Genomic DNA, 17,500 nt, shown 5'->3' on the forward strand with positions numbered 1-17,500 from the left:
CTCAGATAGCCAGACTTATCTCCACACTTTGTTTTAGCTTAGCGCTGTGCCAGTGCTGGAGAAAGTAATGCGTAACTTGAAGGCTAACTGTAGCCTAATATAATTACTGTTTTGGAAAGTGTAACCCCTTACACTAGCTACTATAGTTACTGGGAAAGTAATGGAATTACAGTAACTAAGTTACTGTAACTAAGTTATGCCCAACACTGCTCACAACAATAACACTGTTGATTAGCTGCTATTTAGGCTATACTTGCAGTTCCAGGTACATTTAGGCAAACATGAATGATTGTCCCAAACCTTTTGTTAATGAACCCTGTCATTTACTGATTCCAAACCTGCATGTTGTATCAGCCATATTTAGACATTTACAGTGATGTGACAGGGTTGACTTGTTGGCTGGCTCTGGCAGATAGATCCAGAGTGTGCAGTGAACAGAGCAGTGGTCCAGTCAGTCACACGGTGAAGATGGCCCTTGGGTCCCTGATGGGAGATCCCATTCCTCTCTTCTCATCCAACAGTCCCTCTGAGCATGTCAATATGAAACACTATACTCCCACACCATCCCTCCCATTATAGACAAGAGAGGCGTATTGATATGATGAGGCTATAAACACTTTGTCTGAACAATAGAAACACATTTTCAATGTACTCCACTCACCGTGAGTGTGGTGATTTAGGGGTTTGAAGAAGCAGCCCATAATATTTATCCCACTTTTAAAATAATCTACAGCCTTGTAAATGTTGTCAGATGGCCGGTGCCAATGTCTTTCAGCTTAATACTACCTATATTAAATAGTTTAAATATTTCATAAGGTTGGGTTTTTTTAGAGCGAGGGTGGGGAAATCGTTAGCTGCTGCGGTAAAGTTTCATTAACTGGTCCCCATTTCGCTGCGAGGCAAACTCATCTCCTCTGCACGTCGCTCTTATTGTAATAAAACAATCCCTCTCTCTCTCTCTGCATGCTCTCTCCACTCATCTCCCTCTCTCTCGAGCCGCGCTCTCCCTCTCTTTTACATCATAATAACACACTACATCCCCTTTAAATGCACTATTACTTACCGCTGCCTTTTCATATTGTAACATCACGGGCACTTTAGCGACAATATAAAGGCGTGTCATTCATTATTCAGAGGCAGCCGCCCGCACTGCGCGCCTCGTCCCCCCTTTTAAAAAGTCAGGCGCGCGGCGCGCCGCTGAAATTGATAACGGCGGAGAGACGCGCAATAAAAACGCAGCCCGCGGGTACCGAGCTGCAGCCCAGACCCCCCGATTATGCAGATCAAGTGGTGATTTCTCAAACAAATCGCACTCTTTCACTCTTTTGTTGTCGTTTCTTTTTAGACTTTTAGAATCGGAGTGTCAGCTTTTATATTGCCTTTGGAAAAAAAAAAAACGAGGATTGATGTGCATCTTAATTGTTCGTTCGTATTTGCAGAACAGCCCATATGTCAATATCAAAATGATTTGGCCTATGCCTAAATGAAATAACATGTTTTTTTTCATGGTATTTTCTCTCTTTTTTCTATAGTGGACTTGTAATTCCCCATATTTGTTTGCTGTATGAAACAATATGAAAAGCTGGGACGTGTCCTCACCATTTGGACCATCATAATGGACGGCAGACTGGGCTTTTCCCTGCGCGTTTTGGATAACCGCACCGGTGTGACGGCGGTGTCTCGGTATAGGTCAGGGTTAATGTGTCATAATCACTCATAATCATTGGATTACACCGGATTACTGCACCCCACATCTGCAACCAGTGCGACCCCGTCTGCTCTACAGGCTTGAGAGACTGCCTTCACTCCATAGGGGAGTGAGGACAGATGGAATTATTATCAAATCGTATAAAGTAGCCAAATTATTAATTCGTGGCCGAGTCATGACGGTGAAACGTGCATCATCCAAAACGATAGATAAATTAAACGACTTTCTTTAATATATAAAACTGTTGTGTCCAACAAGATCATAATTTCTGTGGTGGATTATTCAGTGAGATCAACATAAAAATGTCTACAAAGATGACAGCCCTAACAGACCAATTCTCCCCCATCAAAAGCCACCGGTGTGCTCACATATGGTGGGGTGAACCAGCCAACAGTCAGAGTCTGTCCATATTGCCAAACAAACACCTCAGGCCCTGTCCAATGTCATATTGCTTCATAAGACTGGATATTGTGAGAGGTGAAATGAGGATTTTTTTTTACAGTATATATTTTTGGACATTTCCGTTTCTATTTAGTAGCGTCTATCCTCACGAATTAAAATTCATCCAGTGTCATTTTAGTCCTTTGCCATTAGTTTAACAGCCTATCCGTTTCTTGCCGTTTCTAATGCACTATAGGACTTGGCCTAAAGTTGTCAATGGTCTATATGCTATTATTATTATTATATATAGCCTATATATTTTTTGCCAATAGCATATCCTACGAGAATGTAATTAGTTACATATTGACAGTAAAACAGTCTACAGAAACCCGATGCGTAAATGAATATGTTGCACATAAAAAAAGAAAAAAAAGAAGAGCAAATCCCTTTGTCAGTAAATGAATAAATTGGCAATTAGTTTGTTATAGTATAGTAATGTGATAGCCTAAAAAGCCACCTGCCGCATCCAGGCCGGTTGAGCATTTGTCTGGCCCGAAGACAAGTTAGTGGAAATAAGATTATCTGGTCACTTTGGGCGCCAGCTACATTGAATGTGACCGGTGAGCAGCTTCCAGAGTCCGGACACTTTATCTGAGGTAGCCCATGGCCTCCTCGTGTCAGCTCATTTAATGTGGCCCTGGCAATCAGGAACAAATAAGCGCGTGCAATGCTTCACCAAGCTCCATTATAGTGCTGATGATTCACTGACAGTGTTCAATAAGGCGCCCCTTTTATTTTAAAACAGACATGGAGTGCACAATGTCGCCAATACGTGCGTAATTACGCACCATATAATTATTGCTTATAGCCTTATCATTGTTATTCTTCTTCGAAAACTTCAAATTAATGTCAGGTTGATAAATGTAGCTGTAAAATGTGCGTTCATTGATATTTTTTCCATTGACCAACATCAAACCAACATCAATTGATAGATCAACATGAATCAATGTCCCTCCAGCGAATGTAAATAAATAGCATAATGCTCCGCAATTAAGCTTTTTATACATTTAAATTGGAAATTGTAACAGATATGCCTTCCTTTTGGTTAGCTACTTATGAAATAGTATAGGCCTATGGCAATAGGCTATAAAACATTTTCCTATAGTTATACTGTAAACACGTCCGGTATAGGCAGTCGTGCAAATGAATCTGCCGAAGCAGGTGACACAGACAGCAGAAGGACAAATGATGCGCAATTTCCATATAACAGCTAGTGGTTTTATGGGCAGGCAGCGGCGTCAATTCACTAAACACAATATGACAAAGTCCCTGCATCTATTTGATATCAAAACTTCCAATCCTGATACCTAATAGACCACATTTCTGGGGATGAGACACTGACTGATGGATCGATGACTGCAAGATATTTTGCTCAATGTTATAAATACGCAGGCACGCACGCGCGTACACACACACACGCACACACACACACACACACACACACACACACACACACACACACACTGCACACACAGCAAAGAAGTAACATAAGTTTGTCGCTTTAATAGGCCTACTCCTTGCTCTTATAATGATATAGAAAAAACGACAGGATCAAATGGACTCACTAAGGTATGGAAGGTGCCATACCCAACTGACGCCCGTGGTTATGGGGAATCTTGGTCATTGTGCCAAAACGTGGGCCTACCCACATTAACATTCAATCAGTCATTCCTGGTGCCAGCCAATGAAAGGTGGAGAGCGATAGAGGAGGACGGAGCTGCCAGACGGAGCGTTTTGACGCGCTGAGAGGAGGACAGAGCGTCACATCTCTCCAAACGCGCATCAAACTTTCAGCAGCACAGCCTGTAGAGAGGAGCAGTCTCTTCAATGAGGCCTTTCTGACACGTGAAAGGAGGCGCTGGACTCTGGACACACCACTGGATAACGATGGAGACACTATGGCGTTGACTTTTGGACCAGTTTGACCCTGCCGCGAATCCGCAGAAAACATCCTCTCTCCCTCCCTCCCTCCCTCTCTCTCTTTCTTTCTTCGTCACTTGTTTTTTGTGTGTGTGTGTGATGGAGCAAGCACCCAGCGCGCCGAGCCCTCCTCCCAAACCGGCCCACCACGAGCCCATCAGCTTCGGCATCGACCAGATCCTGGGAGCCGGTACCGAGCCAGAGAGCGGGCGGACCGCTGGAAGGCAAAGCGGGTCGGATTTAAGCAGCGGGGACGGTTACTACAGTTTAGGAAGCCCCACCGGGGCCAGCGCGGCCTCTTATACTGCGCTGTCCATCTCCCTCTCCGGGATAGTGCCTCCAGAGGCTTCGGGTTCGTACGGAGAGAGCAGGAGTCTGGGCAGCCGGGGAGTGATCCGAGTCCCGGCCCACAGACCCGTGACCGCCCCGGGGCCCCCAGCACCGATCCAGAGCGCCGTTCCCGGCTTTGGAGGCTTGTGCTTCCCCTGGATAGGGAACCGGTTTGCCAAGGACAGAATATCAGGTATAGATTGTTATTTTTTCCCCCTCTCTCTCTCTCTCTCGTTAATATTTATAACATTAATATATGCTACTGGCCAAAAGCCTATAAACCTATAAACCTATAAACAAATGTGTGCCATATATTTGTAGCCCATTGCCAACTGAAATTACTAGGCTAATTTAAAATGTCTTTCTGTAAATAAAATATTCGCAGGCATATTGGTGATAATTATGTGTTTTACTTAGATAATATTACAGCCTAGCCTACCTCGTGTCTGTCCAACTATAATTTCACTCAGCTTTAGGAGTTGGATAGCCTAGCCTATTTAAATGTGTACATGTTGCTGACAAGCAAAGTGTAGGGCCTAATTATATTCAGATATTAATCTGTATTTTTAAATAGGCAAAACAATAATGACAATGATAATAATTCATTTTAAAAGGAATTACATTTTCATCAATGAATGACAAAATATAATTGAATACATTATAATAGGCTAATCATATAATAATACAGTGTATACAGGAAGGTAGAACGTGTTCCTTATTTGATAATAAGACTATTATAGTCTTACGTAAATTATGCTGAATAAAGTTGGTGTAAAACATTGTATCTCAATGTAAGATAAAAGATAATTTGGTCAATATGCTTAGGCTACCGTCTTCTGTAATTAGCTGAAATATAATGATCCAAAGCCCGAACGACTTTCAGCTGAGCTTGAGAATGTTTATTTTTTATTTTTTGTAATTTTATTGTTTCAAATAATGGAGGTTTACTGCTCTTCTCACAATAATTTACAACCATTACGTAGCTCACAAATGGCCAACACATATAGGCAATTGTTGAAACAGAGGGCAAATATCAGCGATTTATGGCCTTGCATTTATAGAGTGGATAGTGAATGTGAATTAGTGTGTTTTGTGCAGTATATGGATAATATCACTCACTCACTCACTCACTCACTCACTCACTCACCTCTCTCTCGCTCTCCTCTCTGCAGCGGCTCTGGTGCCGTTCGCCGTGACGCGGCGGATAGGCCACCCGTACCAGAACCGGACACCTCCCAAACGGAAAAAGCCGCGCACGTCCTTCTCCAGAGTGCAGATCTGCGAACTGGAGAAGCGCTTCCACCGGCAGAAATACCTGGCCAGCGCCGAGCGGGCCGCGCTGGCCAAGAGCCTGAAGATGACAGATGCACAGGTCAAAACCTGGTTCCAGAACCGCAGGACCAAATGGAGGTTGGTCTGACTCTGATCTCATGAAACCTCCCATTTCCATCAACGTTTTCTGTAGGCCTACACGTGTCTTTGCGTATTTAACACTGAACCCAGATTACATCATCCACAGAAAAATGTCACATCCGAAATCATATGGCTACTTCCCTTTTGCAGGACCTCATACGTAATTCCTGTAAATTGACCCCACAGACATGACAACAAAAAATGTAGCCTAAAGAATAAAGTGAAAAAGACACATTTTGAATTGATAAAATCTCACTGAGGCCAAAATAACAACTGCAAAGTTGAAATTGCACCTTGCACATTTTTGTATTGATTTTCACTTCGATAGGCTATAGGCTAGGCTACTTATTTCGCCACTTATCAAGTAGCCTAGCCTACATTCTTGAGCAATCTCCCAAATGAAATAGCTATAGGCTACTATTAGACTACAAGGGCATACTTTCTTTTATTGCATGCCTCGTTTGTTCCTCGCCATCTCTCCTCGTTTATTTCTATCAAAACACATATCCCCAACTTCTCCATTTCATGTAGGCTATAGGCTACTTTTAATTCATCTCACATAGCCTAGTCTCGTTGGCCAGCCTCCTCTCTCTCGCATTGCAGGTCTCCATAGTGGGATTGCCATGGGCGGCGCTTAGCGGCAGTGCCCTTGGAAAGTAGTTTCCAACAATACAACTTACCGTTTTCAGCATGTAGCAACAAGCTAGCGTGTAGGTTTCTGCCGTTAGCTTGCTAGCTAGTTAGGTTGTTGTTTTCACTGAGGCGGCAGGGCACTATTTACAGTGACACACAGGGAGGAGGGAGCGGAAGCCGCTCTGATTGACATGGTCGGAGCCAATTGACAGTTTGTAATAAGCCGGGAGCGGACATCCGGCTGCCACCAAAACAGTCACTCCAATGGGAGAGCAGCTGTAGAGCAGGGGAGGGTTTATCCCAGTAGCCTGTTTCCGCGGCGCCAGACTCCTCGGACGGAAGGGAGAGGAGGCTGGTCAGCGAGACTACACATAGCCTAACTCACATGATCTAGTCTAGGCCTACAGGTAGGCCTACATTTCGTTAATTCTCCTCTCTCTCCCTTCAGGAGACAGACAGCCGAGGAGCGTGAGGCAGAGCGCCAGCAGGCCAATCGGCTGATCCTGCAGCTGCAGCACTCCGCCCTCCAGAAGTCCCTCAGCGAATCAGCGGGCTCGGATCCGCTGTGCGCCCACAACTCCTCCCTGTACGCCCTGCAGAACCTCCAGCCCTGGGCCGAGGAGAGGGAGTAGGGAGCAGACTACATACACAGGCCCTATACACAATCACAAGCTATAATCAATTAACATCATCTATTATCCCGGGGAGGATACATAAACTGAATTGCATAGAGGACAGTATCCTTGGGACTTATTTTGTGCCATGCAATGGAGAAAAAAATGGAGTGTGCAGATGATGGTGAGTGATGCCTGATATGAAGCAGAACTTTGTTGTATCCAGTTGGGACTAAATCCTGCCACTCTACGTGGCAACTTTAAGACTTTTCAGATCCTGAGACAGAGGCTGTTTCACTCAGCGGGTCTTGTGAAAATCTCTTGTCATCTTCTTATCTTCTGCTATTCTGTCTATTCGAGCAAGTGGGGACCAGGGAGAGGGGGGTCATCATATAAAGGGTGTGAAGAAATCAGGTCATTTTCCACTGGCGAGACACTCATACCATACATGATTGAGCGTTTTGTGAAGGTGTCTTCTATCAAATATAATCTTCTAATTCTGTTACAGATAGACTGTGTTACACCGAGGCCCCTGCACATGTTATTTTTAGGGAAAGAAGACCTAAACTAATAAAAGGGAGGCTAGCACTTATATAACACAGAGTGCCCTTGTTAAAATTGGTGCCCCTTTTTTATCAGAAGGTGGTGAAAAAAAACAAGAATCTTTAGACAAACACTTATAAAAAGTATTTAGAGCAGTGATTCTCAAAGTGTGGTCCGGGGACTCCCAGGGGCCCTGGGGGTTCCACAGGGTCCCCAGCAAACAGTGATTTTTATTTTTTACTATAATACCACCCAAAAGTACCATCATGACAGAATGTGACTCAATTTTGGTCATGAGTTGCATACACTTTCTGTAATAAACCATCTAATAGCAAAAATCTTATCAGATAGAGGACCCTGACACAGGATCTTGTCTAGTTTGTGAAAGTTGGAAAACCACTGAGTTAGAGGGGCGTATGCGATATTCTATGGCCTCCTCTGGGCCGTATCTATCCCAATTCCTTATGTATGTGTGGTGCCTCACATTAGCACAACAAATGAACCAATGTTACATTTTAATAAGCTACAGTAAGCAGTGCTAAAAGGAGAAGAAATGACAGGAATAGTGAGAGAAGTGGAGAAAACAAGACATTGGCTGTATGTTGGGTAATGAAGGGAGAGATGCATGTTAAGTAATGGTGCTTAAGTTTTCTTTTCATACGCACATCACGTTTCATTTGTGTGCCATGTCCTTTGAGATGGAGGCGCAAATGTACACATCCTTTTTTGTACTTTAATTGTATAGTTATGTAAATAACAATATAAACCCTTCTTGTGAACATGTTTGCTCATGCTGTTTATGATGCATCATAAAATATTATGGTTTTAACACGCTGTAATTATAAGCTATGACAGAGAAAAGGCTGTGGAGCGGCAGAAAGCAAAAAAACAACAGCCATTAAGTTTTTTTTTGAAAAGTTTATTGATAAATATAATGATTTTATACAATATTTCAATACACACATTACTTCATTCTGACAGTGTTTATCAGTCTGTCTGTATGCCTGTCTAGCTGTCTGTCTTCCTGTCTGTCTGAAAGTATGGGTACATTTGAGTTGAGCCGCACATCTTAGCAAGGAACTCTATGACACTATTGGCAGCACAGTGAGAGGGCATGATTGTAAATCGTTTATAAATGTGTGTTTTTCCGTGTCGCTCAATCGTCATGGCGATGGCTCTTGTTTGAAACATGGCTTCCCTTCCTTCAGCATCAGTGAAAAGGTCTTTTTTTTAACTCGCTCATCTTTCTTCATATCTTTATTCCACCCCCCACCCCTTTTCCTGTCTCCTTCACAGTGAAAGGTTGGTTATTGAGTGTCAATATTAGAGCTGAAGAAGATACATGCCAAGGCTGGGTATCATTTCAAAATGATGATACCAGTACACTTAAAGCAGGGGTGTCAGACTCAATTTCATCCCAGGCCACATCAGCATTATGGTTGCCCTCAAAGGGTCGGTTGTGAATGTAACATGATATAAATGTATCTAGCCTACTTGTTATCATATTACATAATTGCCTCTGATTCCATTATTATTGTTTTTTTAGTAATAACTTAATAATAGCTCTGAAAGCTGAATTATAAGAAAAATTATGGCAAACAGACAACTACAACTATTAGAACGAATTAGAATTAGAACTGTATTGCACAAATTGTATCCTTTGCTAGATCTTGCGGGCCACATAAAATGAGGTGCCGGGCCAGATACGGCCCCCGGGCCTTGAGTTTGACACATGTGCCTTAAAGTGACACTGACACCATTAGAGTATAATTCATACAATACCTTTTGTACCACTTTATACCGCTCAACTTCACCACCATAGACTGTATGGGTTGTAGCTGCTCCGGTAGTGGGCCAATCACCTGTCACATTAAATCGAATAACGCTTGTGGTGATTGGCTGCGAGCAAAACCATGCAAATAGTACTTGTTTTCCTTAGATCTGTGTGTGTACAAACAAGATGGAATGGATGTATCGGTTCAAAGTTTCGATACTACTGTACTTACGACGTTATTTTGGTGGTATTGAGTAACAGTACCGATACCCAGCCCTAATGCCAAGATACACGGTGATGTCTGATATTCTGGCAAACACAAGTACTACAACAGGACACCGGACCACACACAAACACACACACCCTTGTACAACTCTATCTATACACCTCAAAATGGACTGTTTAGTAGTCGATAGGCCAGGGTTACATGGTCAACCACCTGTATGAAGAAGCGTCCGATGAGAGACAGGTCAAATTATTACAGAGCAACGCGTACTCTGACGGAGAGACAGACAGACTAGAATCAGAGACACACAGACAGAGGCGAGTGATTGCAGACAGCGAGCAGAAGCCACAAACACAACAGTAAGTAGAGTCATCACAACATTAAAACACTGAGCGACACCAGTGGAACACACACAGCAGGAGCTAGCAGGGCTTTTTGAAGGACGTCACAAGCTGTCACAAGACTGAAGACTGTCGAAAGCTGACTGACTGAGGTCCAGTTGAGGTCTGAATTGATTATTAGTAGAACTACACGTCTGGAAAACGGATGAGAAGATGCTACATCATGGACCTGGCTTCCCAAATTAAAGCATTTTTAGCGTCACCATCAATGTATTGTCACCAAGTTTTAAATGGCATGTATGTCAAATAGACTGTGTAGGCTGGTGTCTTCTGTTAATGTTCCTCACATTGACACGGGAATTCTTCATTATAACAGAATTCATCATGCTACCATTGAATGATTTACCACTGATTTCATGTAGAATTTTCCAATATGTGATCACATTGCTAAGCTGCTTTTGGGAATCCCAATCCTGTTTTATGATAGGGTTATTACATTATTTCTTAAGAGGTTTTGACCCAATGTGAGATGGAGGCAGCATCAGTATTTACACAATGGCATCATACACACCGTCCGAGAAGACAGTAGTAGCTCTAACAACGACGACGGCCACAACGGAAGGAGGTGGATAGGTGAGAGGTGATAAACGGTCACAGAAATGTCAAATCAAGGTCTGGGGATTCTTGGTTTGCGCCTGGACAAAATCTCCTAACCGAGCATCTTGATGGGTTGTTGCCATGGAATTGTTACAGCAAGAGATATCTCCACACAGTTTGGTAGCAACGTGTCACCACTGCAGTGACGAGGAGTCCCTCGTTTCTTCCTTCTCTCTCACAGATCCAGGTTCGCCTCTCCTCCTCGCTCTGTCTATTGCACCATCTCCCTCTGCTTTGTCATCTAGATGACATTTTCAAAGAGCTGTAGAGACCTCATGATGTTCTCATCCTGTGTGAAGTGAGAGGATGGGAGGGAAAAAAGGAACATGAGAAGCGGACTGGGAAAGAAAAAGGTATCCGACAAGCAACATTCACTCATAACCCAACTCGCCACTAGGGGCCAGTAAAGGCCCATAAAATGAAGTCAATGTGATAACAGTGCTGTGCAAGAGTGGGTAATCTCTCCCTATAGGCATCCATATTGAAATGCTAACTGTAAGGCAGCAATAACCAGAATGACACTAAATGAGACAAAGGGGTACGATTTCGGAATGATGCCTGGGGAAACTGGCCTTTAAGAAACATTTTGTAAACAATGCAGTTTAACTACGTGTCAGAAACTACAAATAGCTAAGTTCACAAGATTTTCCACATTGTGTATTTAGGATCTGGAGAACATCGAGTACCTCTTGACAGGAAAGGAGGAACTCATCAAGAGTGACCACTCCGTCTCTGTTTTTGTCCATTTTCTGTGGAGAGCAACACACACACTTTACTCTTAGCTCTGGCAATGTTCAGTGTGGTGGAAAGCGGCCTGCAAATTGTAAGGTCATGTTCTTTGTCAACAATCACATATGCATATTTGTAGTTTTTTGTTTTATAGATTTCAACGCCATCTTGCTTTTTGCTTCATTTACATGCATGCAGCTGATGGATTTGTGCCGGTCCGTGATGAACGTCATGCATCCTTGTTTGGTGTCGACTGTGTCGTGAGATGCTGATATCTGCTGTGAATGTCAATCAAAGATTCAGTTGTGTTTACCTGGAAGAACGCGTCCACATGCTGTTTGGGTGCGTCGTTTTTCAAGACAGGGTAGGTGTACTTCCCCATCATGTCATATATCGCTCTGACGATGTCTGTCATCTCCTGGAAACAGAACAAATGCACACACGCAGACACACACGCACGCACGCACGCACGCACGCACGCACACACACACACACACACACACACACACACACACACACACACACACACACACACATGTTAAGTGACCAACAGACATCAGTCAAAGGATGAGACTTCAACACAAAAGCACAAACTTGGTATATTTCTCAAAAGAAATAGTACAAAAATTAGATACACAAAATTATTGAAAGTGGGTCATGCAAACACACACGCGCACGTGCACACACACACACACACACACACACACACACACACAGATCCACACCTCTTTGTTGATGTATCCGTCTCTGTTGATATCGTAGAGGTTGAAGGTCCACTGCAGCTTCTCTCTGACAGAGCCCCTCAGCAGGATGGACAACGCTGTAACAAAGTCCTGATGGAGAGATGGGGGAACAACAGAATGGAAGTGGATGTGAATGACAATTTCATTTAGTCCCAATCTAGAATAATATTATGTACCCACTTGAATTAATTTAGCTTTGCACACTTTTTATTAAGCCAAAATGGTTCGACACTATTCAGGTCCAAAGTCATTGCCTTTGTTAGACTGATTTAACACCCATTCACAGATAGATTATAGGCTACTATTCTGGGCTAACCCCTTTGGATCTGGGCTAGCTAGTCAAAGTCAGGATGAACCAGCTTTAGAATGTGCATTGTGAGTTTTGAACCATGCTATTGATGATGGCATTGCTGACATCCAAAGTGGAATCGTGCAAAGATTTTCCTCAAATATATCCTATATAATGTTTTAACAGCGCTCACAAATAAATAAGACTTGAATCAAACACAAAAACACATTAACGTCATTATCAGTGACAGTATTTATGCCAGCAGAAATCTAGTTAGGCGTAATTAACATCAAACCTATAACCTAACTCTCATGCTTTAGTCATGTAATCATCTTGAAATACAATATGTAATTTTTCCACTCATTTTGGTGGTGGACAGCACTAATAGTGTCTCAGTGCTCCCATTTATATTTGTAGATGTATCGCAGTTCGTTCTGTTCCCATGAACGGTAAATAACTGCAATATGGAAACATATCGGTATAAGCCTTTTGTGTGGCTTATTTATACACTGCACATATGAATATAATTATTTAAAATAGACACTTTCCCCCACTCTTAATAGTAGTTAATGAAACATTTGGTAAATGTTTAAATGTACCCCATGCCTTGTTTGGTTTAACTTGTGCATACCTTTTTCTGTGTGTGAGTACTTTGAGAGCAATGCAAAACAGAGTAAAATTCATTGTATGTGTACATGGCCAATAAATTGGATTCTGATTCTATTCAACCTTAACATGAAACAATTTAATGGAAATCGGAGAATTCTACAAGTAATATGAATGTAGAATCTTAGTACAAATCCTCAATGAAGTTTATCTATGATGACAATTAAGTTATGATTTCCTATGGAAAAATGCAAACTGAGGCTGCAACATGTCTTTTACTTCTCTGAACCCTGGTCTGGGGGGCTATATGGCAGAGTCAGAGTGCTACAAAGGCTTTATAATACAGCATGTCCTGAACTTGCAGTATGTTCAAGACCAAATTCTATTCTCATATGGAGATATTGGTTGGAAAGCTTTCGGTGCATCAATGAAACACAGCCGGTTTCAAAAACTCTAGAGTGAACTTGGAGAAACTTGAGAATCAGTGAAGTTTGCCAACCTCAAATTTGATGGAGCCGCTGTGTGCTGTGTCAAACGCATTGAACAGGTAGTGTGCGTAGGTGCTGGCATCTGCAGGAGAGGGAGCAAACACTTGTCAATTACACTGAGCAGAAACAATAATGAGACACACGCACGTGCGCGCGCACACACTCACACACGCACGCACACACACACATACGCACACGCGCTTGCGCACACACATACGCACGCACGCACGCGCACACACACACACACACACACACACACACACACACACACATAGTACCTCCATGTGGGAAGAATTGGGAGTATATATGCTTGAAGGTATCCTCATTTACAACACCACTTGGGCACTCCTGGAGAGAGAGAGAGAGAGAGAGAGAGAGAGAAAGGAGGGGGGGGGGGGGGAGAGCATCAGGGGATGCTAAAATAGAAAGAGCCACCCCAGGGATGGGTCAAATAGAGGAGTACACTGACTGATGGAGGGCATAACGGAGCGAAGGTGAAAGAGATGAAAGTGCAGAGTTTTGAGGAGATTTGCAACATATAGAGACCAAGCCATCATGTGTCCCTGGTAGCTCATTCGCTCCATGCTGACAGGTCTGTCTGGGTTTTTCTGTGACATTTTGTGTGCAAAACTGACATGAGGTATAAAATAATGACAAGGAAAAAAGATAATAATCCTATTTCCATAGGAGGTGAGAGATGGGAGACTGTGTCCAGCTAAAGATAGGTAGATTCTAATCTGAAATGGTTCTAAAAAATAAGTTAATGAGTTAATGATATTTAATTTAAAAAATGTATGAATCTAAAGGCCATATAATAAAAAATAATAAAAATTAATGACTAAAAAGACTTCTTAATTAGAATGATGCTAGTAAAGAGTTAGCATGGAGCACGGCAGCGAACGATTGACCGGGGATGATTTTGGTGTTTTTGTTCTCTATGATCACTTCAATTGCCAAAAACCTGATGTATTCCTATAATGGTCGCTCCAAAGTGCAGTTGTGCACTTACATTCTTGAAGCCTCTGTACAGCACTTGGAGCTCTCTCTTGGTGAAGTTGGTTTGAGCTAGTAGCTGGTCAAGGCCCTCTGGCCGATGGCACACCATGGTCATCTCCAAGTCATCGTCAATCTTATCTGTAGGGAGAGGGAGAGAGAGAAAGAAGAGAAATCAGTATAAATTGGAATGAGAAAGCAGACAGACAGAAGCAATTCAGAAACGGGGAAAGGGAAAGGAAGCAGTCGGTGGGTTAAGGTGCACGGTGCACACCTCAAGCTCACCATCTTGTGAGATCATACGAGTAAGGCAGAAAGAAAACATCTCCAAAAGAGAGGAAGGGGAGAGGAGCGGATGAGAGATGGAGGTGCAGAGAGGTAGAGGTCAGTCTAATAGCTCTATGGTCCTCCCCTCGCCTGTCCCATCATTAACAACTCATTACTGTCCTCGCTAGAGGGGAGGGGAGAGAGGACAAACACACACACACACACACACACACACACACACGTAGTACACACACACACACACACACACACTCACACATAAATCGCCTATAGGTACACATGGCAGTATAAATACAGATGTCTTCTTTTTCCATATGCTCTCTCCCTCTCCCGCTCTCTCTCACACACACACTTGCTGAGCACACATGCTCCCTGAAGCAACTTATAATGTAATAAATATGCATACTGTTATAACTGTGCATAATGTAATAAAAAAAGTAATAAAAATTCAAAATGTGATTAAGTGGCCATAATGTGCAGTAGTAAAATGCTGGGCACATGACGCAATATCCTAGTGGCACATAAAGTAATAAGTTATCATGTTTTATTATGGCTATTACATTATAAAGTGAGTTGAAGTTTTTGTGAAAAATGTACAACTTCAACATGTAATGTAATAAGATACTAAAGTCACAATTTTAGTGCCAACCTGTTGATGGACAGGTTTTGATCAAGCCTGATGCATGCCTTTATTGATCTGTCTGATCTTTTTATTCAGATAGGCAGGTCAGAAAACAGAACAATTAGTAACTAGCTCAAAATAATTTAATCAAAACTACTGTTTTATTGCAATAAAATATTACAAATATTACAGAACTTTTCCTGCAACAACATATCACTGAGATTTTCCTGTCAGAACATAATTGAAGCCTTGCATGTAATCAAAATGTGTCTCTCTACAAAATATAAATATTTGCTTTCAAATGTATCACATTAGATTACACAACACTGGTTTCAATTCAGTTTAAATAATTGTATGTCATTTCTAACTTTTAAATAACATTTTATATGGGAAATTTCACATTTCATACATTAACATTGTTGTACACAGTTGATGGAAAAAGCCTGTAACCAATTTATTTATTGTGTTGTTTCAAAAGTTTGCTTAAAATTCACATGACAGTTGGATGGGAACAGCCAATAGCGTCATCATTAGCTTTGCCTAATAGCCAGTTGATTGGCTTTAGCTAATTAACTAATTGGCTACTTTATGTATTTGATTTGTTGTAGAAGTGGCATGAATGTTGCTGATGAAGCTACTCATTAACATTAAATCAAACCAATAATTAGCTCTAAGCTATCTTCTTAGCTTCTCTTGTTATTCAGGATGTCTTTGGAAATCTGACATATCTACCGTAAATTCCGGACTATAAGCCGCACCGGAGTATAAGCCGCACCTGCAAAGTTGACTGTTTTTTACATATATAAGCCGCACCGGACTATAAGCCGCGGGTGTTTTAATGGTATTTTTTTTTTTTTTTTTTTTTGTGTTTTAATGTTTAATTACCATATGTAAGGGTTCATGCACAGAGGGGATTGTCGGGAAAGAGATGGCTGTTTGAGGAAGCTCCCATTTATTAACATTTCAACAAAACAACATAACACAACACCACCTGTGTTTCTTTTTTACAGTGCACACAGTGTCATACAGTGTCATACAGTGTGGTGAAAAGAGGGCAAGAGAGGAAATTAAAACAGAAGTGGATTTATAGTTAGAAAGAGTGCTAAAGAAGAGAGAATTCATTTTTTTTTTTTTTTTTTTTCTGAAAAAATCCATAGATAAGCCGCACCGTTATATAAGCCGCAGGGGCCAAAAAAGGCCAAAAAACGGGAAAAAAGCCGCGGCATATAGTCCGGAATTTACGGTACTCCAATGGGTGTTTTCACTTTGTTCCATCTTGGGATGCTATGTGCCCTAAGATGCAGGTTCTCATATTGTCTTAAATCCATGTGGCAGGTGCTCACAACATCTAATACAACAGCTCTGTCACACACACACACATACGTTGACGTGTGGAAGGTATTGGGTGGATGCTACTGTTAAAACTGCCAAGAATAGACGTATCGACCGCTCGTCTAAATTCAATCATGACTAAATGCAGTTCTGAAGGCTGAAGGGCTACAGCTTTTATTAAAGAGATACTAAACTGTTTTTCCACCTTTTTCTGCTGACAAATCAACTTGGGAATTTAGTAGTGTTGTTGATGAATGCAGGAATCCTGACGTTTGGTGTAAATCTGAGGAATTCTTCATGTTTCATCATTCACTAAATGAAACTGCTCAAAGCGCCAGTAGGCTACTAGTTTTAAATTCCCTCCTTCTTTCTATTGGCTAAAATGATTGGTTATGTGACGTCGGCGGTTTGTGTCGTCGTGCGCGAATATTACCTCCCATTCACTTTGCACTATGCAACTCGCCACCAGAGTTCATCCTATCAAAATGTGGAGAATCCAGGCTAATCAAAATGTGGATTTTTTTTTTAATGAAATGACAAACATCAGAGCTTAGACCTGTGATTGTGGAGGGGTTTAGTACAGTATTGAACCTTATCGCAGAACCAGCCTTTAAGAATGGTGAGAAACAGGTACCTCATGGCTTAGGGTTAGGGACATGTCTAAGCTTGGCACTTTTAACAGTGTCTCACCTTTTCAGAGAATTGTCCAATTCCATATCTTCCACAATTGATCCGTGATTCATTGAGCGAGTCAATAAATGTGCAGCTGTCAAAAGTACAAAAATAAAGTGATATATATATATATCATATTAT

The 17,500-nt window shown here is 41.9% G+C and overlaps 3 protein-coding genes across 5 annotated transcripts in view; 1 reads left to right on the forward strand and 2 right to left on the reverse strand.

Moving 5' to 3' along the window:
* The window catches only part of LOC310790427 (histone H3.2), a gene marked incomplete at its 3' end in the record, with an annotated part of 253,276 nt that overhangs the window by 61,102 nt on the left and 174,674 nt on the right, over positions 1-17,500 (reverse strand). The window lies entirely within an intron of this gene.
* Positions 4,169-7,077, forward strand: LOC310789909 (T-cell leukemia homeobox protein 3-like; the record flags this gene model as incomplete). Its single annotated transcript, XM_083651623.1, has 3 exons — positions 4,169-4,592; positions 5,572-5,809; positions 6,894-7,077. 3 exons carry the CDS (start codon positions 4,169-4,171, stop codon positions 7,075-7,077), a joined length of 846 nt encoding a protein of 281 aa, XP_083507749.1.
* kcnip1a (Kv channel interacting protein 1 a) overlaps positions 10,842-17,500 on the reverse strand; it is a gene marked incomplete at both ends in the record, with an annotated part of 57,985 nt that continues 51,326 nt past the window's right edge. For 2 of the 3 annotated variants that reach the window (XM_083652552.1, XM_083652553.1), the window contains 7 exons: positions 10,842-10,889; positions 11,287-11,349; positions 11,643-11,747; positions 12,055-12,162; positions 13,467-13,537; positions 13,734-13,803; positions 14,465-14,589. In XM_083652552.1, coding sequence (XP_083508678.1) covers positions 10,842-10,889; positions 11,287-11,349; positions 11,643-11,747; positions 12,055-12,162; positions 13,467-13,537; positions 13,734-13,803; positions 14,465-14,589 — 590 coding nt within the window. Of the gene's footprint in view, positions 10,890-11,286; positions 11,350-11,642; positions 11,748-12,054; positions 12,163-13,466; positions 13,559-13,700; positions 13,804-14,464; positions 14,590-17,500 lie in introns of all 3 variants that reach the window. The other variant, XM_083652551.1, reaches the window with a different exon arrangement.

The sequence above is a fragment of the Poromitra crassiceps genome (assembly GCF_964638095.1).
Source record: "Poromitra crassiceps genome assembly, chromosome: 15".
Classification (NCBI taxonomy): domain Eukaryota; kingdom Metazoa; phylum Chordata; class Actinopteri; order Beryciformes; family Melamphaidae; genus Poromitra; species Poromitra crassiceps.